At 44.4% G+C, this 22,744-nt stretch overlaps 1 protein-coding gene across 5 annotated transcripts; it reads left to right on the top strand.

The window, feature by feature from the left end:
- The first annotated feature begins 9,249 nt into the window (after window positions 1–9,249).
- Window positions 9,250–18,683, top strand: CNBP (CCHC-type zinc finger nucleic acid binding protein). 5 transcript variants are annotated; one of them, XM_063348398.1, is made up of 6 exons: window positions 9,264–9,404; window positions 10,111–10,223; window positions 15,901–16,020; window positions 16,279–16,374; window positions 16,560–16,761; window positions 17,702–18,683. In XM_063348398.1, the coding sequence occupies exons 3-6, from the start codon at window positions 15,918–15,920 to the stop codon at window positions 17,817–17,819; spliced, it is 519 nt and encodes a 172-aa protein (XP_063204468.1). In that variant the 5' UTR covers window positions 9,264–9,404; window positions 10,111–10,223; window positions 15,901–15,917; the 3' UTR covers window positions 17,820–18,683. The 5 variants fall into 5 exon arrangements, with proteins under 5 accessions (XP_063204470.1, XP_063204469.1, XP_063204466.1 ...); XM_063348400.1 differs by lacking the exon at window positions 10,111–10,223 and having other exon boundaries at window positions 9,250–9,404; window positions 16,282–16,374; XM_063348399.1 differs by lacking the exon at window positions 10,111–10,223 and having other exon boundaries at window positions 9,250–9,404; window positions 16,563–16,761.
- Window positions 18,684–22,744: the final 4,061 nt, after the last annotated feature.

Raw genomic sequence — 22,744 nt, 5'->3', positions numbered from 1 at the left:
ACCTTTCTTTTTAATCGTTTGTTTCTGCCATGGGATATAACGGTGCTTAATCCTGTAATTTTAATAGTAGTATTTTTCTATTATGAGCCACGTAAGCCACTTTTCTGAAGTAAAGGGCTAGTGATACATTGTCCTGCTGTGGCATTGACAAAGCAAGGCAGGAGTTTAGGTACAGATCACCACCTACGTGCGGTGCTTGGGACAAGAAGCTTTTGCACTCTCTGTAATTCCTAAGTCATACCAGCCGTGTAAGTGGGCTCTCCAGCCACCCCAGAGAGACCGCATGGGAAGCAAAAACATCAGGGGAAATGAAATGTCACTGCATACAACATTACAAAATAGAAATAACCATTTCATCTGTAGGCCTGATTCTTGGAAACCTACCTCAGTTTCCACTGAATACAGGTTTAAGGAATTCCAGTGTTAGGTGTGCATATAACGGGGGCCGATGAGATAAACTGATGGAAATCCAGGACTGTCCTCCATGTGCTATGCTGACGCAGGCCCTGGTCTAAAGAACACCATGCCGGCCACACTGAGAGTCTCTTCGCTTTCACCCATGCAGATACCCATTTAAGAGGTGCCCAAACACCCTGAGATGATGAAAGGCCGGAGTGATGGTAGTGTGTGTTCAACCTGTGTGTATCACAGGTACAGAACTGCAGTTCTTAACTCTATCATTGAGTTTCACATTATCCCATAAAAGCCCTGCTTCTCCCCAGGCAACGTAAGAGCAACGAGTATTGTGCAACGTATGGCTCCTGTCTGGACTTTATTTGCTCTACACTAGTACATCTCCACCAACCCTTCCACACCCATGTCTCCACACACACATCTAACTCTAAAGAGTTTTCAAGTTGAGTAGCAGACTGCATGTATTCAGTGTGAGAATTTAGGTCTTTTAAGAAGAAAATGCACTGGCAAACATATTTTGAAAGGTCAAATGTTAAATGGAAGCCCGTTCTGCATTCATTCCAGAGACGTGCTTATGTAAAAGTATTAAGGTAAATTGCATGTTCCAGAGAGAGCTATTCCTAGATTCCTTAAGACTAATGCACCACGAGATTTTATGAATAATCAATTCAAAAACCTGGAAAACAGAAAAAAAATGTATTTATGCAGAGCAGATCACACCTATTGTGAATTATGAACTATGAATTTATATAGCAGACCATATGCGCTCACGTGTACATCCTTCTCTGAAACGCGAGACTTAGGTAGCTATTACTAAGTTAAATTTTACACCTGTTAATGAGAAGAAGCCTAGAAAATGAAGATCGTTCCTTCCCAAGTAAAAGTCTTGCTTAAAACTGTGAAATGCACTCGCAGGAAATGGAAGCAGCCCTGACCGCAGCGCAGAAGCAGTGCAGAGCGGAGCTGTTGTGAGAAGCTTCCACGGGACCTGACGAAGGTGCCGTTAAGTCAGCATCACAGTCCCAAGGGAGGGACGCGGGGCCATGCGCTGCCTTCTAACAGCCAGCAAAGCCCAGCACTCCGGTACGGTTCTGCAACGTCCGTTTGCATCTCTGAGACTGAAATCCTTAAAACAGCTGGAGAATATCCCAACAGGAGACGAGCAGAACCTGGCTGTATGCGTGGAGGAGAATAAAAAGATGCTTCATGTTTTCAGGATGATGTCACTTACTAAAAGCTTACATTGAAGCTGATGATTGTTTTGTTTGGTTGAAGCAAACAATGCGATCTGTGAATTTAGCTTTGTTGTTACAAACAGATGGAAGATTATATTATCACACAACCAGGAGGAGACTATTGTTCCGTTTCGATCTAATTCATATAAAATTGACATGAAAAGAGTGGAAGTCAGGAAGACTTATAAGAGTTTTTACCTGTAAATCTTCACTTTTACAATTCCAAACAGAGTATGTTTGCACTGCTGGTCAACCCCACAGCAACTGGACTTTTTTTAACCTTTAACATTGCCTCACCTGTATTATTGCTCTAACTTCTAGCTTATGACATAATTAAAGCAACTCTAATAACTCAGCCCTGCAGAATATCTAAGATACACATCTTTATCATAACTTTTAATTCTGATATGTCTGCTCTGATGCCTTTTTCTACCTTCAAGCCAAGCACCCTTTTATGACCTTTTACTCATCCTCAGCTCGTAGTTTCTCAGGCAATTAAAGTGAGACATGCCTATTTTTAGCACATAAAAATATTCTAGGAACTACAGAACTGTTTGTTGTCTCTGTTGGTACAGCCAGATTGTTTTCATTTGTTAGTTGCTTGAAATTACCATGGAATTCAGTTATCTTTTTGTTATTGATAACGTTCACATTTTTTAGATAATTTCTGCCTTCACTGTGAATTATTCACGCTGCTCTGTCCTGACAGGCATAGCCCCTACCCTGGCTTTGCACAGCTTTAAATGAACATATTTTTTAATCGTCTTTTCATTATCAAAAGAGTATTTGTGGTAATTATGTTTGTACTTCTACTTAATGTTTAATGAAGCTGAAAGGATGCTGTCATTTTTATACCCACATTCAATTAGAGGCGGGATAACTTCATTTATCTCGTTCTCATATATGCGCTGCACTATTTCAGGTAAATTCCCACACTGTGAAAAACAATAAAGCAGATAAATCTTTGTAGTATTAACATTAACTTTTTTTCCCATTAGATGTCTATCTTTCTACATAGAATTTATGTCTGAAAGGAATGTGGCTATAATATTTTCCATTAAATTATCATGCTGCTAAATCTTTCTTGGCAAAGATTGTGATAAGGTGAAACAACTCAATTGCTTGCTTGACAGATTATTCCAGTAATAATGTAGAGGAAAAAAAGTTCTACTCATTATTTCAGTAATGAGATGTAGCGAGGGGGAAAGTTTTAATCCCTTTTGCTTTGGCAGGCTGCAAACAGGACATCGAATTGGATATATTTAATAAATAAACACTGCAAAGCCTCTCATCCACCTACAGCCAAGTCCTTACTCAGCCTCCTCTTACTGAAATCACTTGGAGCCCAGTCAAATACAGATAAAGAGCTCGTTTCATTTTTGGATCCAAGCTGAGTATTGCTGCATCCAAACTAGGTTAGGAACCTGACGCTGGGGAGAGGTGGGAGTGTGAAAGGACAAAGCAGCTTTGCTTTTGTACTTCTCGGCTCTAGCTGTCTTGCCGTCAAGTCAAATTAGAACAGTCTATTTTCTCTGCATACAGTTGCCTCTTCAAAACTTACAAAAGCTGTTCGAGCATCTGGCTATCTCTGGGCTGCCACAGCGCTCTTGACATATTATTTTTTTCCTAAGAATCTCCTTCTACCCCAGAGTTAACTGGAATAGCCATGCGGGGATGCCCTCTAGAGAAGGTAAAATCTCTAGTGTCCCATTACGGTCGCTTGACAGCAAACATGCTGATACAAGATGGGCTGATTATGAACCCCACGCGTAGACTTCATAATCCATTCTACACAGCTCAGTACGAGCGCCCAGCAAAGAAAAATTCTAGCTATTGCATCTGATACTCCGGAGTCACGGATGAGGAGACGCCCTGTTGAAGTAAACAGAATTGCACAAGCATGTGACTGATACATGCATCATGGAAGACTCGGGCTCGTAGATGTTAAATTAATAATTAGTAATTTTAGTTGTATTCAGAATAAAACACTACATAGAAATCTTCTGTCACTGGTTCCTAGTCAGCAAAACTTAAATTTTGGAGTCACTAGTGTAAATCCCTGGGAGAAGTGAGAAAAGCATTTGAACGCAAGCAAGCAAGCACCCAGGGCTACAGATTGACTGCGGCAGATGCCTGCGGATCAGACAGCTGATAATATGCTTTAGTGCGCTTCAGTGCATTCCCTGGTACAACCCAGGGTACCTCCTGACCTTGGCTTTACATTGTCACGCTTTAACCTTAGGGCATCACGCAAAAATAGAACCAGCAGCACTACAAAATCTGACCCTTTAGCTGAATATCCCATTTTAGAGGGATACCAGAACTCCATCAAGACTCTGTACACATAAACTTCTCCTATTATTATCATGGTATAGCGCCTAAGCTACTTTATACTTCAGGTTATATAGGTTTTTCTTCGATCTTTTTCATGCGCGTGGTCTTACAGACATCCCTCAGTGAGGACTGCTCCATCATGCACTATATATAGTTCTTTGGAGTGTCATACAGACCATCAAATATTGGTGTAATTTTTAACACTGTACTCAGCTTAACAGGCGTAACAATTGGCTCAATGGTACAACTGCCAGTGTGATAAAATGAAATAACAGCTTGAAGATGGCCATAGCGCAAAGTATTAAAGTATACCGGGCAGCTGGGAGCCAACAGTTATTCCATAGGTTGTTTTAAAAATAACAAAACAGCAAGAAGAGGTTCAGGTGTTTTGCTTTAGAGAATTCTTTATTAAGACATTTTCTTGCTGTATCTCAGTCTGGTACCCTGGCCATTGGTTATGTTGGATACGACCTCATGGTGTACAACCTCATGCAGGTTTATCTTCCCATTTTCACGTGACACCGATCTGCTGCTTCAGGTATTTGCCCTAATTTAGTCCTGAAGACTTCTGCCCTCCTTTGTACCACGTCAGCTCTAGCTTTTTATTCCACAGGACATTCTGAATAACCGATTTCATGTAATTTATAAAATTTGTCGCACACTTAGAAAACCTGTCTGGCTAATGAAGTCATCTGTATCATCAGCAAAAAATCAATCGAGTAACTCACTTAAAAATACATTAAATCTTAAACACGTGGCAGAGCATGAAGCACATGTAATAATGTCAGGACCATGAGTGTACTAATAGACTTTAATTGCTTTGACCAGCTTTTCCTGGTGCTTCTACCCACAACTCTGCCCATGGGCCCACCTCAGCCCTGGGTGCGCAGCCGCTGAGCACGCTGTGGGGGGAGCTGGTCTCCAGCTCCATGCTCAGCTGTGGTACAGCCGTGGCTATGCCTGGCCATGGACCTCCTTGATTTCAGCCTGGTCTTCCTGGCTTGATCTCATCTCTGCTTTACCACCATGGACTTCCCTGGCCATCACCGGCCTGCATCTCTCTCTGTTAACTGCCGCCGGACCTGACCCTGACCTGCAAATTGACTTCCTGGCATCACTTCAGACCTGCCTCCTCATGACCAGCTTGGCTGGTGGCCCGAGCTCCCGGCTGGCCCGCTGCTGTCCCCGGGCTTGCCCTGCCCGGGTGCCCTGGGGCTGGTCCTTCCACCTCCATGTCCTTTTTAGTTCCTGGCTCCTTGTCCCAGGAACAGCTGGCCATCTCTGGTCCCTGCCAAATAATAAATGCATCGCTGCATGTATTTATAGATCTCTAAAAAATATTTAGAGAGCATATAGTAGTTTTTCAGACATATTTAAGGGTTTCGTTCTCTTTAGAGAAATAGAAGGATGGTTGTGTGGCTGGACTTCTTAGTTAGCAAAGGAAGTTCTTTTCACCTGACTCTAAATGTGGCTATCTGTGCAACAGTCATGAGCTAACTAATCATTCTTGTGTTATTATATACATTACATAAGTAATTATTTGAAATCTCATCGGCTGATTATAATAAATCAAAATGAATTAAGCATCTGGAATCAGTCAATATGACTGCTTCTCTTCAACCAGAATAACTTTACCCTAGAAGACTGCGTGTAGCTAATTTAGCATAGACATACTCTCAAAAAAAAAAAAAAGATATATAAGCCTATGAAATAATTCAGCCATGAAGCTTGAATATAAATATTTTATAAAAGAAACAGGCAGATCTTTCCTGTTACCTATTGCATCATCCGGGGGATTATGCCTCCTGTATTTCAAAAGTCTCTTGAGATCACCACTGAAGCTTCCTGAGCTGTCATTTATACAGCCAAGTATTAACCGGCGTCAGCCTTTCCTTCCTCAGTACACCAACCGATTTCACTGGGGGTTTTATCAGGCCTCTTTTCAACAGCCAGTTGACTATGACTCTTTTAAAGAAATAAATACACAGAGCTGACTCAAGACTCGGCTCTGTTTCTTTCAGCAACAGATGATTCTTGTTTTGCAGAAGTAATCTTGGTGGACGTTGCTGACCCACTGGGCTTAAACCAGGTAAAACGTGCTTCTCGTATGCCACACTGGAATACAGAATGTCACAAACATTCTGTTGATCTTAGAGGGATAACGTCGCTTGCCAATCTCTAAAAACAAATACTTTTCCCCTTTGTTATTCTTATACCTTTGGAATTTAGTTTATTGCAGAGGCGAGGGCAAAGCATCGAGGGCAGAACTGTGCAAAGATGGGTGTGTATTCCTGCTCTGCCGAGGCCTCCTGTCGGGGGAAACGAATGGTCGGGGACGGGGGAAGGAACAGGCAACAGCCACCGCTTGTTCTCAAACTGCTGCTGACAAGTTATTTTCAACTGAACAAAAAAAAGCAGTTTCTCTTTTGAATATTTACAATCCATAGCGATTATTTTAGGTCTCCTTGGTTTTGAAAAATCCCACATACAAAATGAAGATTTACTTAACAACAACAATATGTGGCTGAGAAGAAACGACAATTGCCCAGCAACTGAAACAGTTTTCTACCCACATGCCCAACCACTCGGAGGAAAACAGTGCAAGAACATTGGTTGCAAAATGCAATTTGTTGTTTTATTTGGTCTTAAAATGATTTGGCTCTTCATCCAACACTTCCAAGAACTGTCTGCATTAGGAAAGATATATTGCTGAAAGAAGTTTAAAGACTTTGTACTTCTACCTTGTTTTCCGACTGCTTTGTTTTCTAGAGGAAGTACTGACTGAGCCAGGAACAGATGTCATGCCTCTCACTTTTGTTCTTTTAACTGCAAGACTATCCTTTGCCTAAATATCAGAGAGAAACCTGCAAAACAAGAATTGCAAGCTTTATTAAGATACAACAAGCCAAATTACTTCTTGAGGTAAGTACACAAACGAAATGTTGTTAGAAGACTCTCTTACTATCTGCTGGGGGAACATTTCATCCATTATAATGAAACATAGCTAAAAATATCCTATATTATAAGAACACTGGAGCTGTATATGAGGCAGTACACTTAGAGAGGGTGATTAATTGATTTGTCACCAGCAGTAACACTTCTTGAGTAATGCCTTTTCACTCACAGTTGCACCCTATTTCCATTTCAACTAAGGGAGACCCCGGGATATGACTTGAAGTTCCTTCAAATAAAACAAACAGTTTTGTTTTGTTCAGGGGAATTTACTAGCTGTATTAGTCACAAAAACTTTCAATGACAGTAAGTCTACAGATTACTACCAAGATTAAGCTTGGAATTTCCTCGCCTCACGGACAGTACCAGAAGTACAACCAGCAAAACACAAGAAGTGAGGAAAGCTGTATTAAAATTGTTTCGTCAGTCAGATATTCCCGAGTCCTGCTACAAAGACTCATACAGAAGCCAGATTCTAGTACTTTAAAAACAGCAAAGGATTTGATGAAAAATTTGAGCATATATGATTTTTGTCTCTGCACACCTTCTTAGTGACATGGATGTGTTATTTGGCTGTTTTTTTAATGCAGTGTAGGCGCACTCGTGATGTAGAAGCTCTGAGCACTTCCTTAGCAACACACATTATTTTCCTTCCCTGTATCCCCTGAAAACAGTAGTAGTTAAAAGTATGACTATTTTTGAAGAGGACCGTAATGTGTCTGAGGCAACCAAAGGCCATGAAAATTATTCCGAAATACGGTAGTAAAGATGAAAAAAGTCATTAACGGGAAGCAATGTTGTCACGAGTTCAAAGCTTGTTGGCAATGTTGTTTTTATATTGCTGTAAAACAAATACCGGAATGAGAGCTGGCAAAAGTTTTAGTAAGACGCTATAGGGTAATGTGCAGAGGTGGGCCTGAAAGGCTCGTCCCCTTAGCAAACCCCGATGCTGATGCAACCCAGCCTGGTTTAGTTCTGTAGAAAGTATGGCATATTATACAACACACACGCACAAGTACAGCACACAAAATACAAATAAAACCAAACGATGTAAAGTCCGTCTTAAATGAACTGCACTTAACAGCATGGAGGAAAAGACATACGTTGTTACTCATACTCTAATAAAAGAAACCTAATAGTGCTATAATATTAGATTTACAGCTCGAGGAAAGGTCAATCCAAAGCGTCTCCGCCATCGTCCTCGCACCCACGTTTTACTCCCGAGTCCCAGGGCCTGGGGCAGCTTTGTCCCTCTTGTAACTGGTGGACAGGAAGGGAAAGACGTGTCAACAGAAAGCTGAAATGGTGCAACTTTAAACAAAACTATGAAATAAATGGGGTAATTGTGGATATTGGTGGTGTAGGACATTCACACAGAAGCGGTTCTGGTGCAATATTTAGCTGCCAATTCATTTACAAAGTTCCTAAGCCAAAGGGAGAGGGGTTTAGGTAAAAATTCTCATAGCTGAATACTAAACTAAGTAGTAATGTTATTTATGAGATTTGGAGAGTAAATTTTTCTCAGTAATTCAATTAAAAAAACATTTTCCCTCCTGTATCTTTTGGCTGCAGTAAGTTAAAATGTCAGAAGCCCAGTTAACTGCTGTCCTCGCCAGCGCTAACGAAGTCGGAGGCGCCCGGTACGCACGGAGGGTTGTTTGTACCCACCCGGCCCCCGCCGCGCCCCGTCCCCGCGTCCACCATTTCCTAGCGCTACCGGCAGGGCGGGCGCGGAGCCCTCCCCTCAAGATGGCCGCCGCCGGGCGGCCCGGGAGCCCCCCGCCCGCTTCTCCGCGGCCCCTGGGGGTGTCCCGGCCGTGCCGGCAGCCTTCGGCCTGGGGGCGGCGGCGAGCGCGAGGAGCAACGGCGGGGCGAGGAGCCGGATCGCGGGGGAAAAGCAGAGGGGACGGCACTGACACGGCGTTCCGCGGCGCCGCCGTCCTGCGCAGCCGCCCCATCACTGGGCGGCCCGGCCTCCCCTCCCGCGTCAGGCGGACGCCGGAGCTCTCCGCGGGGAGGGGCGCGGCGGGGGGGGGCGCGGCAGGAGAGGGCAGGAGAGGGCCGGAGCCGCCCGGGCGGTGAGTCACGGAGCGAAGGGCAGGGAGGTGCCGCCGCGCCCGGCCAGAGCCGGCCGCCCGGCCTGCCAGGCCAGCCTGGTGGGCGGGCCCCGCCGTGTCCCTCCCACCTTCAGGCCGCCATGATTGGGTATCCCCTTCCGCCGCTCCCATTGGCCGCTCGAGAAAGCGGTTGGCGCCCATTGGCTGAGGGGTGGGCTCCAGCGAGCCGTGCGCAGAGTAGTAGGGAGGGGCGGGGTGATCTGTGCCTGTGGGGGGGCAGAGCGCGTGGGGCCGTGTGCAAACCGCGTGTGGCGCAGCCAGAAGGGAGCCGGGAGCGGGCGCGTAGAGCCGGAGCCAGCGCGGCCTACTGTCGTCCGGGCGGGCACTGCCGCGGCGGGGTGAGCCTCCGCAGGTAACTGCCGGGCCGGCCTCGCCTCGGCGGCGAGGGGAGCTGCTGGGGCCGCGGGTGGGGAGCGGAGGCAGAGCGCGGCGGGATGATGGCGCTGGCGCACTCCGGCCTAGTGCGCGGGAAAGTGGCGCCGAGTGCCCGGCCGGGTTGGGGGGCCATTCCCTGGGCCGGGCGGCGGGGCGAGGGCGGCGGGAGGTGGATGGGGAGCGCGGAGGGGGGAGCGGGGTGCCGCAGGCCCTGCGAGGGCGGGCGGTGGCGGCGGGTGAGTCAGGCGCTGGCGGGTTCCGGGAGGCGCCGAGGGAGGCTGCGCCGCTCGGGGGGAAGGGAGGCCGGGGTGGGGGTAGGTCAGCCCGGTCCGCCCCGGAGCAGCCTTCTGCCCAGCCCTCGGCCTGTTGGCCGGGGTCCGGCTGCAGCGACGTGTCCAGCCGGCCGGGCCTGCAGCGCAGGGGGGGGAGGGGGGAAGTGTAGCGCTTCAGGTGGCCGATCCGGGGGCGGGGGGGAAGGGCCCGCTCCGGCCTCGCCGCGCGGGTCGGCGGCGTGACTGACTTCCCTGTGGGCGAGCGGCAGCCGCGAGTTCAAGAAGATCTTGTGAAAGTGGGGAATCGGGTGGAAGGTGGCCGAAATAAAACTGTTTGTTCTTGTTTTTCTTTTCCCCTTTTTTTTTTACTTTTTTTTTTTTTTTCCTCCCCCACCTCTTGCCGCGGCGAAGCGGGAGGCCGGCGGAGCGGCGGCCGGGCCCGGCCCCACGTGGCCGCCCACGTGTGAGGCGCGGCCGGGGACCCGGAGGGTCGAGGTGTTGCAACTATTTGTCTCCGACCGCAGGCACGGATGGTGGCCGGCTCCAAATCCAAATGTGACCTATAAATGGATAGGAAAAATAGCCTGTGACATCTACAGCTCACGGACTAGTGGAGCAGCCTTTTATTTAAGTTCATGTCAGACCTAGTTCTCAAGTAACCGCTGTTACTCATTTAGCGCCCAGAATTGTCATGAGGAATTATTAAACTTAATATTGGGGTTTATTTTCATTTCAGCGCTTAATAAGGTCCCATTGGCGTGCAGCGTTAGGGTTGCCTTCCTGTTGTCTTTCTCAATGCAAACTTGCCTAGAGAAGCAATCCTGCATCTGTCTTCAAAGTGAAGAGGTTAAATGAGTTCACCAGGACTGTGCAAGAACCTTGCCAGTTACAGCCTTAACCTGCCGGTTTTTTTTAAACTGACTGTGTTAATGTCTAGACTGAGTTTTATGTTAAAAAGTTTACATGTTTGCTTCTTTTTAAGTTTAAAACTTTGTACAGATAGGGATAAAAAATAAAAGGGGAAAATGATAGAATGTGCATATTTGGTAGATAATCTGTAGTTTCTCCCACTCTGTTAACTAATATGGGTAGGTAGAAAGTGATGGAGTCACTTTTTTGATTAACTTTTGCTCTCCTTCTGATTTTTGTCAACAAAACTATCCAAGAGTAGTCTAATCAGAGTTCTGATGTCTTTTTGACCTGGCTCATGGTCCCTCAGTAGGGATCTAAGTTCTTGAGTTCTGGTTAATGTTCAGCATTCTTGGATCAGCGTGCTTGTGGAATATATTGAGGGCACCCAAATAGAGTGTAGGGCTTGGCTTTCCACTTCTGCAGTTTTCTTGAAGTTTCAAACAACGACTTCTCAGAATTGGGGTATAGTTCCCTGGTGGTCAGAATACTTAATTTTGTATCTTTTCTAGTGAGGACATAAGCAGAAGAGGGGAGCATCACTAACTCTCTCTGGAGCATGTTTTCAGGTTACAGATGTAGAAATTCAACCAGATGGATACTGAGTAGCTTCCATGACAGTTGCGTGTCCTGTTTTCAAGAATTCTCAAAACATGCTTCTTGGGGAAATAAATATTCTTCTTGGGTAGCATTTCTCTTTAAATGAGTAATATTTTGACTTCTCTTTTGAAACTAAATGCTAGCACTTCTGTTAGCAGTCCTTTCTGCCTTTCCATTTCTTTATCTTTTAGGGAGGCAAAGCTGTGCTTGCTATTACATATTTGTTTCACCATGTTCAGGCTGGCTCTGGGCTGGCTTGTCAGATTCAGGTGTGGTATTGTAGGTTGGTCACCAACAGCCTGGAAGGAAACTGCTGATTACTCAACATTTGCCTCTGATATAGCTGACTTGCCAAAGAGCTCCGAAGTGTGCAGGCTTTAGCAGTGGTTTTTGTCTGGTCTGTCCTTTGAGTCAGGTCCTATTAGTATTGAATGTAAGTGATGGTTGTAGATCAAAAGAAGCACCTGGTGAATATAATGAAGGTAATTGCCCCTGTTATATTGGGCTTGTACTGTTAACAAGCTGATGAATTCTAAGGAACTGCTCATATCCAGAAGCATCTTGAGTAATCTTACAGGTGCAGTTGAGCCTCCTTTCTATTATGAGGAGGCCAAGTTAGTTTTGCATTTGTTTGTTAAAGCAGACTTGTTCCACAGAGGGCATTGAGGCTAAAAGTCATAAAATCAGGAGTGTTATAATGGGGCTTAGTGGTAGTTCTTTCCATCATCAGTTCTACATGGGTTACTAAAACAGACTTTTATATTGCTGAAACTTGTGTGTGAAGACTGGAGATTAATAGCACCTTTGCCATTTTAAAAGTTTTGAATGCATATTAACTGTATAGCCACAAAAAGGTGTGGTCTTCCACTTCAGAGTGTGATACAAGAAACTTCAAAATTTCTCGTGTTTTCAAAATATCTCACGAGAAGCTTTGTTACTTTAAAGTCTGGTGCTAAAGTTGCACGCAAAAGCTTCAAATCTGACCTAGGAAACCGCTGTGGTGACACCTCTCATGTGTCTTTGAGCTGTTCTCAGACAATGATCTTTGGCAGTAGGGTGATCATACAGAAAAAAGACTAAAAAAAGTCTAAAAATCATTCTTAATGTTTTGCTGAATAGCTGCGAGGGGACTTATTTCAGCTTCAAGCTACAATTACAGAGCTCTGTAGAAGGAATTCAGGTAAATGGACTACCTTATCTCTCTTAGTAGAAAGGTAAGGTTTGAGGCAACTAGACTAGTAGTCTTCCTTCACAAGTTTTGGAAACTAGTCTATGAGGCAATGGCTTAGTATATCTTGCAGAATTTGACCTGGCTTAGAAGTTATAGATGAGGCCACAGTTGTAATTTGTTTCCCTTTATTGCTTTTCCTGTCTTGCTGAAGTAAAAATCTAGTTCTGGGATGTAAAAAGTGAGGTGAGAGGGTGGGGGCAAGCTGCTTTGTTTAGCACATTTGAGCTGTGGAAAACACTGATACATGTGACTGACTGAAAACTTCCCAAGGAGACTAAAACAAGTAGCCTTCTTGCAGAAGCTTATTTAAGGTGGCCTTGAGAGATAAAAGGAACTGCTGGAAACTTGCCTATGATGACAAAATGGAGGAGCATTGACCAATAGAGAGTATTTGAATTTGGGTAGTTTTTACTGTACTCCTTTTTTTTTCTCTTGGAAGTAACTGAAAAATGTAATGGTGTCCAAACTGCTTGGAGACTATCCATTTAAGGACTTGTCTTCTGAACCAGCCTTTTCTGGATATTACTCCTTAAAAGTGGCTGTTGGCTTTATCTGAAAACTAAATCCTTATATTGGTTTTTAAAACAGTTTACACTGTTAGGGAATTTTGTCCCACGTAAGGCTTCTTAGAATGCGGAGCAAGTAAAACCAGTGTCAGCTGCATCTACCTCTAGCTGGTAAACTTGTATTCAGTTTCACATCCTTTACAGGAAGAATGCAAAGTTAAGCATTAAAAATACTGGTGAAGAGAAATTCCAGGCAGACTGTCTGGTACTTTCATATACTTAAGGTATTTGAAGACAGAGCAGCATGCTTTGTAACTGTATGTCTGTGGCAGCTGTAACCTTTGAATATCTCTGAGTTCAGGGGGGAAAGGGGCCTCTGAAGATAAAGCGTTTTTAATTAATCCCTCAAATAGTCTTGAAGGATAGTTGTGCAGAGATCGTTGTTTGACTTGAGATTTCTTATTCAGTTTGCTTAATCTTACTTTACTAATTTGCTATGTACCAGAGGAACAGAAACTTCAGGTTTTCCTCTTGAAGGAGCAGTTAAAAAGGAAGCAACTTTGAATCAGGTGTAAAGCTTCTCTTTTCAGATTCTTTTGGGGCAGTGAGTAGTGAGCTTTAGCCCATGGTGCAGATATCTGAAGTGGTGATGTTAGGTTCTTCATATGGGTAACTGCTGGCAATATACAGTCCTTCGTGCTGTAGTCTCAAGTTCAGGGTTTAGAATGAAAGTTTGGTAGTTGTGAGTATCTGTGAAGATGTATTGCAGTTCTGTTACAGCTCTTGGCATACTATTTTGCTCTTTTTAACAGGTCTTATGTTGCTCTCCTATAATGTTTTAATGTGAAGACTCCTCTTAAGAGAGTTGCAAGTTGAGTGAAGAATGTATCTTGGTATATAATTCAGAGACCCCATTTTGTCCCTCTTGAAATTAAAAGCAGCGATTGTGCCTGAGCCCAGCTCCTGCAGTTGGCTTTGCCTGTGTTTTTCCTGTTCTGCAGTGTCAACACAGTTGCTATGAAAACAGGCATAAACAGTAGTGCACTGAGTGCCAGCTGCTGCTACCACAGTAGACAGCTCTTCATCCTTGGGTGTCCTAATAAGATAGTTAGAAATTTTGAACACCAGGTTGAAGCAGAGAAGACTGGGTTATGTGTAAAATCCAAGTATGTCTCTGGAGTGCACAGACAACCAGTTATTTTATTCTTGTTTAGATCTGTTTAAGATCATCTTGGATCCTTTCATTGTGGGACTTCGTTTTAAGAGTAAATACCATCACCTGGTCCAGCTGGAAGGTAGATGTGGGATTACAGAAGTAGCATACTAAAGTTTCTATCTCTTGTACTTCAAGTTCTTGGGCTTAAACTGTGGTTGGAGGAATGGATGGTCATTTCTGTGCTGAAGATGATTGGAGAGAGAGGAACTGTTCTGAGGGAGGAGTGGCTAAAAAGCAACAGTAAATTTGTGCAGCATTGGAGTACTTTAAAAATAACTCTGAATAAAAATTTGTGTTTAGATATACACTCTCCATTTAAGACCTAAATGTCAGGACGCTAATTCTGGTTCCTTCTTGAGGTCATGTGGTATTCGTAAGTGCTTCTGTAGTGGCTTCCTTCAAGACACAGCTCATGAATGTTCCTGGTAATCTGGGATGCTGGATGGTTTGGGGGGAGGGAAGCATTTTGTAATGTCAATGAATTGTGGGGTTGCAGGAAGATTATCTTGATGGGGGATCAGGTGAACTGCCACACATACCAGATAATGATTCTACTTGTGTTGGGTTAAGAATAATGAATTGGGGGAGATCATGTGAACTACTGAACTCAAAGAGACTTCGTCAAAACAAAGCTTGACATGCGTATTTTTAGATTAGTGTACTTTAAACTTGTCTTGAAGCACACTTTTAAAAAGACTCTAATTTAAATGTTTAACTTCCTTGTTCTTTCTGGTTCTAGAAGTCTTGCATAACTGTTTCACAGCTTAGGGCAGTTATGGTGCTATGACCGCAGTCTGTTTAACCTACCCCATCCTAACTGCTGCTTTAGGGGCCTGTGGCGGACTGACTTTTTGCTCAATGAAATGCATACCTCCATTCCCCAATATGGGCAAAAGAAGTGGTTTATACTGTCTCGGACAGGCATGCCTATCTGATGTTTCCCTAGCATTCTAAGGATGCTTTCCAAGTTAGCCTTCTAGATATCTGGCAAGTGTCTGGTGTCTCTTAGCTAAGCCAAATGTCTTAAACGTTTTCTTTCATGTAAACCTGGGAGTGAAGTATGCACCCTGAACTATAGGTTAATACATTGAAGTTGTAATTCTTGTTTCAGCTATTTATGACATAAAAGAACTTAAGTCTTTAAATGTTAAGCTAATGTGCACTTTAAGGCTTTAGGTCTAATACTGCCTATTCTTACAATTAGCTTCCAGAATGAAGCTTGATTAGTCAGTAAATGTAGTAGCTGCCAGCCAGACACTTCAAGAGAAAGCTTAACAGCTACCAGGAAGAAATAATTTGTAGAGACAAGTAGCTGGCGTTTGAGTTTTTAACTGAGGAATAAGGAAGAAGGTGCATTACTGAAAGAGAACAGCAGTAAGGCTGGTTAGACAATAGTAAAAGGGGTCTACTTCTTTTTTCCCCACTCCAAAGCATTTTATAAGTTTTTCAAGTGAAGACTGGCTACAAAAACTAACTAGAGGAAAAGTTACATAGCACGCTGTTTCTTTGGCGGTTCAAAGCTGCCTTACTCCAAGCAGAGCAGAGACAAACTTTTATTCTCTACAGTGGTTTTAATAGTCATGATCAGATATTGTACAAGAAAGCATTAAGTCAGTCAGAAGTCCTGCTCAGTTTTTGTTGCCTTTGCTGGGAGGGTGGGAAACCTCTAAATCTCTTACTTTATTGTAGCCTTTGGTTGGGAGAGGGGAAGGTGTTCTAAAAACGTCTTTCTTCCTCAGGCAAGTAATCTGCAGCCATGAGCAGCAACGAATGCTTCAAGTGTGGACGTACTGGCCACTGGGCTCGGGAGTGCCCTACTGGAATTGGCCGTGGTCGTGGGATGAGAAGCCGTGGCAGAGGTGACTGGTTATTTCTTTAGTAAGATTGCTAGCTGACTGTTCTGTATAGTGTGTAAAACTGGCTTTGCTAGTCCAAAGTGAAGAAGTTGGACACAAATTGGTAATAAATTTTGCTGGTTCTTACCTCTGCATGAGAATTTTGCCGGAGCATCTGAGAGTGAAGCTAACTTGTCAATTCAGCTGGCAGTGTCCTTGATTAACTCTCTTAATATTGTGAACTTAATCCTTAAACCTTTTTCTCCTGTTACCCATTTCAAGCAGGCTTCCAGTTCATGTCTTCATCTCTCCCGGACATCTGTTACCGCTGTGGTGAGTCTGGCCATCTTGCCAAGGACTGTGATCTTCAGGAGGATGGTAAGTATCACTAAATATTCTATCTCTTCAGTCGCATGGACAAAGATCTGTGGTTGAAGAGAAGGATAGAGTACGCTGACCTTAATTTGCTTGAAACAAGATGTACATGTCCTTCATTAGAAGCATGCTACATCTCCCTCTACCAAGGTTTTATAGTCTTGTTTGGTATGTTTTTCTTATTGTGGAAGCCTGCTATAACTGCGGTAGAGGTGGCCATATTGCGAAGGACTGCAAGGAGCCGAAGAGGGAGAGAGAGCAGTGCTGCTACAACTGTGGCAAACCTGGGCACCTGGCTCGCGACTGTGACCACGCAGATGAGCAGAAGTGCTATTCTTGTGGAGAGTTTGGACACATTCAAAAAGACTGCACCAAAGTGAAATGCTATAGGTAAGAACTGACAAGAGACAACTGCAAAATCTGTCTTAAGTGGTAGATGCATTCTGTATTTAATTTTGGTTAGGAAATGAAGCTTAAACTTTGACCAGGTGGCTTGTTTCTTTAAACAGTTAACTACTGTTGTTCAAAACTAAGTCGTAAATACCTGTTAGCAAAGTCAAGTAATAGACTCAGTGATGAGCATCTCTGGGTCGTGAGAACAATGCAGGTATTAAATCACTTAAACTGTACAGGAGAAAGGGCCGCATCTTCTTGCAGAAGGTAACGGGAAGTGCTTGCCCGTAGCACAGACTTTTAAATTAGAGTCGGGTACCTTCTGTCTTATGCTGGAACTAACAAACTCCAGCTGTACAGATCAGTTGACTGGCACAGCCAGCGCCAGCAGGAATATGCTTCAGATGTCTTGGTTGTAGGAACTGCACGTACAGGTGGATGTTAAATCAGTTTGAAACACCAGCTTCAGAATGCTGTCTGGTTTTCGAATGCAGGCCTGTACAAGAAACAGCATATTCCTGAGTGCAGTATTATTCACCCTCGCTGAGATTCCCTTCTGTGGAGGAAGGAGAGAGAACATTGTGCATTTGAGTTAAAACTAATTACTCTCAAAACAAAGCTAAACTGCAGACGGAAGCATCGGAGTAAGCAAAACCCAACACAGTAAAAAAAACAACAGTGCGTCTGTATTTGATGTACGGTGGTTTTGGCACGTAAAGTGATTAATGTGAATTGATCAGTTGGGGAACAATTCCTGGCTCTGGTGAAGACAGAAAGTTGCCTCATGTCAAAGAATTCTGGAACACCGAAGCAGAAATCTTGAATGCAGAACTAGTGTTGCGTGAAATTTAAGTAGATAATGTGCTTGACAGACCAGGATTGCTTTTCTGAGTCACTGTTCTGGATGATTTTGATAAAATGACTTGCTTTTTTGCAGGTGTGGTGAAACTGGCCACGTAGCCATCAACTGCAGCAAGACCAGTGAAGTCAACTGCTATCGCTGCGGCGAGTCAGGGCACCTTGCACGGGAATGCACAATTGAAGCTACAGCCTAATTATTTTCCTTTGTCGCCCCTCCTTTTTCTGATTGATGGTTGTATTATTTTTCTCTGAATCCTCTTCACTGGCCAAAGGTTGGCAGATAGAGGCTACTCCCAGGCCAGTGAGCTTTACTTGCCGTGTAAAAGGAGGAAAGGGGTGGAAAAATCAACTTTCTGCATTTAACTACAAAAATGTTTATGTTTAGTTTGGTAGAGGTGTTATGTATAATGCTTTGTTAAAGAACCCCCTTTCCGTGCCACTGGTGAATAGGGATTGATGAGTGGGAAGAGTTGAGTCAGACCAGTAAACCCTCTCTGGGTTACATGGAAGTGATCCTATGCAGGAGGAAAGAAATTACGGAAGTGTCTAAACTTCCTCATAACTTTAATTTTATTACAATGGCCTTGGATTGTCTGACCTCAGTAGCTGTTAACACCAAGTAATATCTGTATCGGGCCCTACCTAGAGCATATAGCTGAGTGGGAGTAAACAAACAAAGATGCACATGCCTGTTAATGGCCATGAGAGAGAGAGAGAGAAATCAGGAATAAACTTAAAAGTAACAGTAATTCAGTCAATGAATGTTCATGTTGGAGATACAGAACGTAATGGGAAGCTTTTGAATAAATATTTCAAAGTCAATCTGAAACCCAGACATCAGTGCTCATAGCATATACAATTTGGAGCTATTCAGGAGTTGCAAATAAATGCATTTTCACAGAAATCAAGATGTTATTTTTGTATACTATATCACTTAGACAACTGAGTTTCATTTGCTTGTAATCAGTTTTTAAAGTAAGATGGTAAAAGCAATTGAAGTCCTAGAACATAGAAAATGTAATTTTAAAACTATCAATAAAGCTGGAGGAGGAAGGGGAGTTTGGCTAAAGTTCCTTTTGTTTATTTTTGGTTTTCATGTACACGGTGCAAAATAACATTAAAAAGGGGTATGTGGAGGTGTAAAAGTTTAGTTTGGACTTTTCTTTTATACTGTCTTATGTTAAGTTTCCATCTGGTAGCATCAACTTGCAAGTACACAAAGTATGCAGTCCTTTTTCCAGACTATTGTGGATCCGCGTGTGTTCCTGCGAGTGGGTTGCGTGGTCTCAGAGTGGGCTTGTTTCATCTGTGCTGATGCAGTTAAAGCATTCCTTCAGAAGTCATTGAAGAAGGCAAAAAGTTGGTGAAAGTACAGCGATTTCCAAAGCTGGCGGTACTTCAGCCTTCACAGATGTCATGACACAAAGAACTATCCCTTACAACATCCAGTGTGGCAGGCATTTGTCTTTCCTGTATGTTGTGCCACTATGTTAATTGACATGGGGTTAGTAAACAGTTAAAAAGTTACACAGATGAAAACGGAGCCATGTGGAGTGTGTCTTAGAGTATGTCCACTCAAGAAGTGAGTAAAGTTGTCCTGATGTGCAAGAGAAAACAAGGGCAGGAGTTCTTGACTGATGAGTGTTTCACCGTAAGGTGCAATTGTAGAAGGTGTGTCTAACATCTGGGGTTAAAGGCAACTAACAGCTTTGGCACATGGAATCTGACCAGTTATGATCGGGGTAGTGTGCTGTAGTCGTTTTGTGTTTGCATCTCCATGCACAAGCTAAAGCTTTTCCTTACTCTTCAAGTCCCAAGGTGTTTTTCATAGGCTACGTATGCAAAAGCAGTGAAAAAATGGCCTGAGATGGGGTGGTTGTGTGTGGATCTCTCTTTAGACAAGTACCAGACTGATGCTCTACAGCTATGCTGGAGTAAAACTGAATTGGCACTGTTACTTCTCTTCTAGATGGTGTTTAACCAGTTCAGTGTCACGTTAACATTTTCAGTTCTTTCGGGAGCAAGGCTGTTACTCATGATGCAGCTGTGAAATAATGCTCCTGAAGGTCGGGGTCTCCCAGGAACAGCTAGCCTGTGGCTTTCAGCAGACTATAGAACAGGAGGTTTGCAGAAGAGCAGTAAGAGCTCCTCAGTTGATGAACTAGAAGCTCCCAATGAGGAATCTTACCTGGGCGTGTTTGAAACTAATACAAGCAGGTACATTGCCTCTTAATTTTCAGGTTGTTTCAGGAAACCTGGTGTCTAAAACGCCTGTGTCTGAGAAAATTGTGATGGTTGTAGCTGCTGTGTCACATCAGGTGAACTCTGACCAGATTGTTGCTGTTCCGCAGTGGGCTGCCATAGAAATGTAGAGTTCCTTAACATTTGATGAAATAAAGATTTATAAAGAACTGAAGTTTTCAGCCTGGGTTTGATGTTCAAAGCCTGTGGGAAGCGTTGAGCCGTAGTTCAGGGAGAAAAAGCGGATTGTTAGTGAGAACACTGTAAGTAGAAGGTGGCTAAAGCCCAGGTCGCTTGGCTGGCAGCAGCCAACCGGAGCAGGTTTTAGGGAGGCTGAGTTGGTCCTGCTGCAGAGCCGGAAGGAAACAGGCAGTTGGCAGAAGTCTCTTTATTTGAAGCACTTAAAGAGGGGAATGCTCTTGGACTGCTTTGCCCAAGCAGAAAAAAATCCCAAGTATTTGCTTCTGCCTGGTCGGTGTGACATAAGATGTAGAAGGCAGGTTCTAGAGAGTGTAATACCAAAATGAGATGGTGACTGCTATTGCAGTTGGTCATGGTTCCTTGGCAGGACGGCGTTTGTCCAGCCGATTTGCTGAAGAACAAAGCCTTCTGGCTCTTGTGGAACTAAGGGGTGGGGAAGAGGTTCTTGCCTGAGTTGTGTGGGATTTTTGAGTGGGCTTTGCGTGGTTTTATGTTTTGGTGGGTTTTTTTATATAGCTGCTATTGGAGCATAAATGTACTTTTGAGTCTTAAACGTGGTTGCCAAAACCCTCGTAAAATCCACACTTGAAATGAGTGGGTTGTCTTGGGGTAGTACCGATTGCCTGATCATAGTGTGTTCGTGTTCAGCCTTGTGGTAGGTTAGCATGGATTAACTGAATCATACTGAACATACAATTATCTTAGTTAAACAGTAATAAAGCTTGAAGTTCTGTGATAACAGAGAGATGAAAGTCTTTGGGACTTAACCTGTAGCTAAAAAAAATGCTGTGTCGAAGGCCTGCAGTGCTGGTGGTGCCTGTAGTCTACTTTTCCATTCCTGTAGAACTTGGCCATTCAGCTTGGCTATGAAGATCCTGCAGATGCTGCTTCTTAGTACTCCGGTGCTCAACTGCTTTGTTATCACTGAGTAATATTTGTGTGTCTGGAAAGTAGTGTTGTTCTCAGAGATTTTTTTTTTTTTTAACAAAATGGGATTTATAAGCTGAGAAATGCAAACCAAGATGGAACTGCAAAAAGGACAAAATTATTCCAACTCATCTTCCGTTTCTCTTCGTATTCAGTCTCAATCGTATTCCAGTTCTCTTCCTTGACAACTTTGTGTAGAGGTCAGTTCAGAATATTGATGCTGCTGTTTCAAGTGTCAGTTGTTCCAAAGTTAACGAGATGAACAAGCAGTTAGTGAGTTCAGAAACTGTGGGGACTTGTGAAAATCAAACCTAGTATTTCATTTGTTCCATGTTAATCTTTTCCACTAACACCGAGGCATGTCCTCATTCCTTTTGGAGACCAGTCCCATGACAAACTCCAGAGTAGTGCTTTTCACACGGATCAGGAAGGCAGAGAGATAAATGTATAATAGATTGTTTTCTACAAACAGGGCTCTCTGAAGGGCTAGCGTTCTCTGGAAAGGGAAATTTTATTTTATTAAAATCAACGGGAGTCATTGAATAAATCCTCACTGAAAACCAGTCTTCCCAGTGTGGTTTTTAGACCAGCCCCAAAGGGTTGATGCAGTTGCTGCGCTGCATGGTCTGTGGATGGTGGAACACGGGCGGCTGGAGAACGAGGGAGAGTCTTTGTGGCCAGACGTGTCGTGTGGGTTCCCGAGGTGCAGGGAATTTACTTGTGTGGACGTTCCCTGTAGAGGTAGCGGGCTGTGCTGGGAGAATGTGGAGGAGTCTGGTCCATGGGCCAGCCTTTCTGAATCCATGTCTCGTTACGCCGTCACTGTGGGAACCCGGGGATCGGCTGTGTGAATGTGTGAAAGGCCCGCAAAGAGTACACTGCCCTTCCTGGGTGGAGAAACTAAGCACATGGAAGAATACAAAGCTTTTTTTCTGTGGTTTTTTTTTTTTTTGTGAACTGAAAGTGCTGCGCTAACACTACAGGTGACAAGCATGGGATTTCTTTTCCAGAAGGGCTGGTTGCTCCTGCCAAGTGCGAGGGAGCCACCATGCTGGAGTAGAGCACTGCGCAGAAGTACGTGGGTTTTGAGAGAATCCCAGACTGGCAGGGGTTGGAAGGGACCTCTGGAGACCATCTAGTCCAACCCCCTGCCAGAGCAGGGTCACCCACACCAGGTGGCACAGGAACGCGTCCAGGCGGGGTTGGAATGTCTCCAGAGACGGAGACTCCCCCACCTCTCTGGGCAGCCTGTGCCAGGGCTCTGCCACCCTCACAGCAAAGAAGTTCCTCCTCAGGTTTAGGTGGAATTTCCCGTGTTGCAGTTTGTGCCCGTTGCCCATTGTCCTGTCGCTGGGCACCACCGAGAAGAGTCTGGCCCCGTCCTCCTGACACCCGCCCTTTGGATAGAGCACTGACGATCTCCCCTCTCAGCCTGCTCTGCTCCAGGCTGAACAGCCCCAGGGCTCCCAGCCTGTCCTCAGCACGGAGATGCTCCAGTCCCCTCAGCAACTCCGTAGCCCTGAAATCCCTACAGGCTTCAAATCATTCGCAGCGAAAATGCTGTTTTACGTAAGACTAACAGAAACCACTGCGCAACACAAAATTTTGCAGCCGGGAGTTTATAGTTCGGCCCGTCGCCCGCAGCCGACCGGGAGGCAGGATGGTCCCCGTCCATCCCGGGGAGGGGACTCTCGCCCCCGTGTAGGAGACCGAGCTTCGCGCCCTTCCCGCCCCTCCCCGTCCCCGGGCC

This window comes from Chroicocephalus ridibundus, chromosome 10 (genome assembly GCF_963924245.1).
Source record: "Chroicocephalus ridibundus chromosome 10, bChrRid1.1, whole genome shotgun sequence".
In the NCBI taxonomy this organism is placed as follows: Eukaryota; Metazoa; Chordata; class Aves; order Charadriiformes; family Laridae; genus Chroicocephalus; species Chroicocephalus ridibundus.
This window is presented reverse-complemented; position numbering and strand designations above follow the sequence as displayed.

Coding starts and splice junctions, on each gene's coding strand:
- CNBP (XM_063348396.1), top strand. CDS start 15,918: ATGAGCAGCAACGAATGCTTCAAGTGTGGACGTACTGGCCACTGGGCT. Junction 16,021..16,278: donor GATGAGAAGCCGTGGCAGAG/GTGACTGGTTAT, acceptor ACCCATTTCAAG/CAGGCTTCCAGTTCATGTCT. Junction 16,375..16,559: donor CTGTGATCTTCAGGAGGATG/GTAAGTATCACT, acceptor TTCTTATTGTGG/AAGCCTGCTATAACTGCGGT.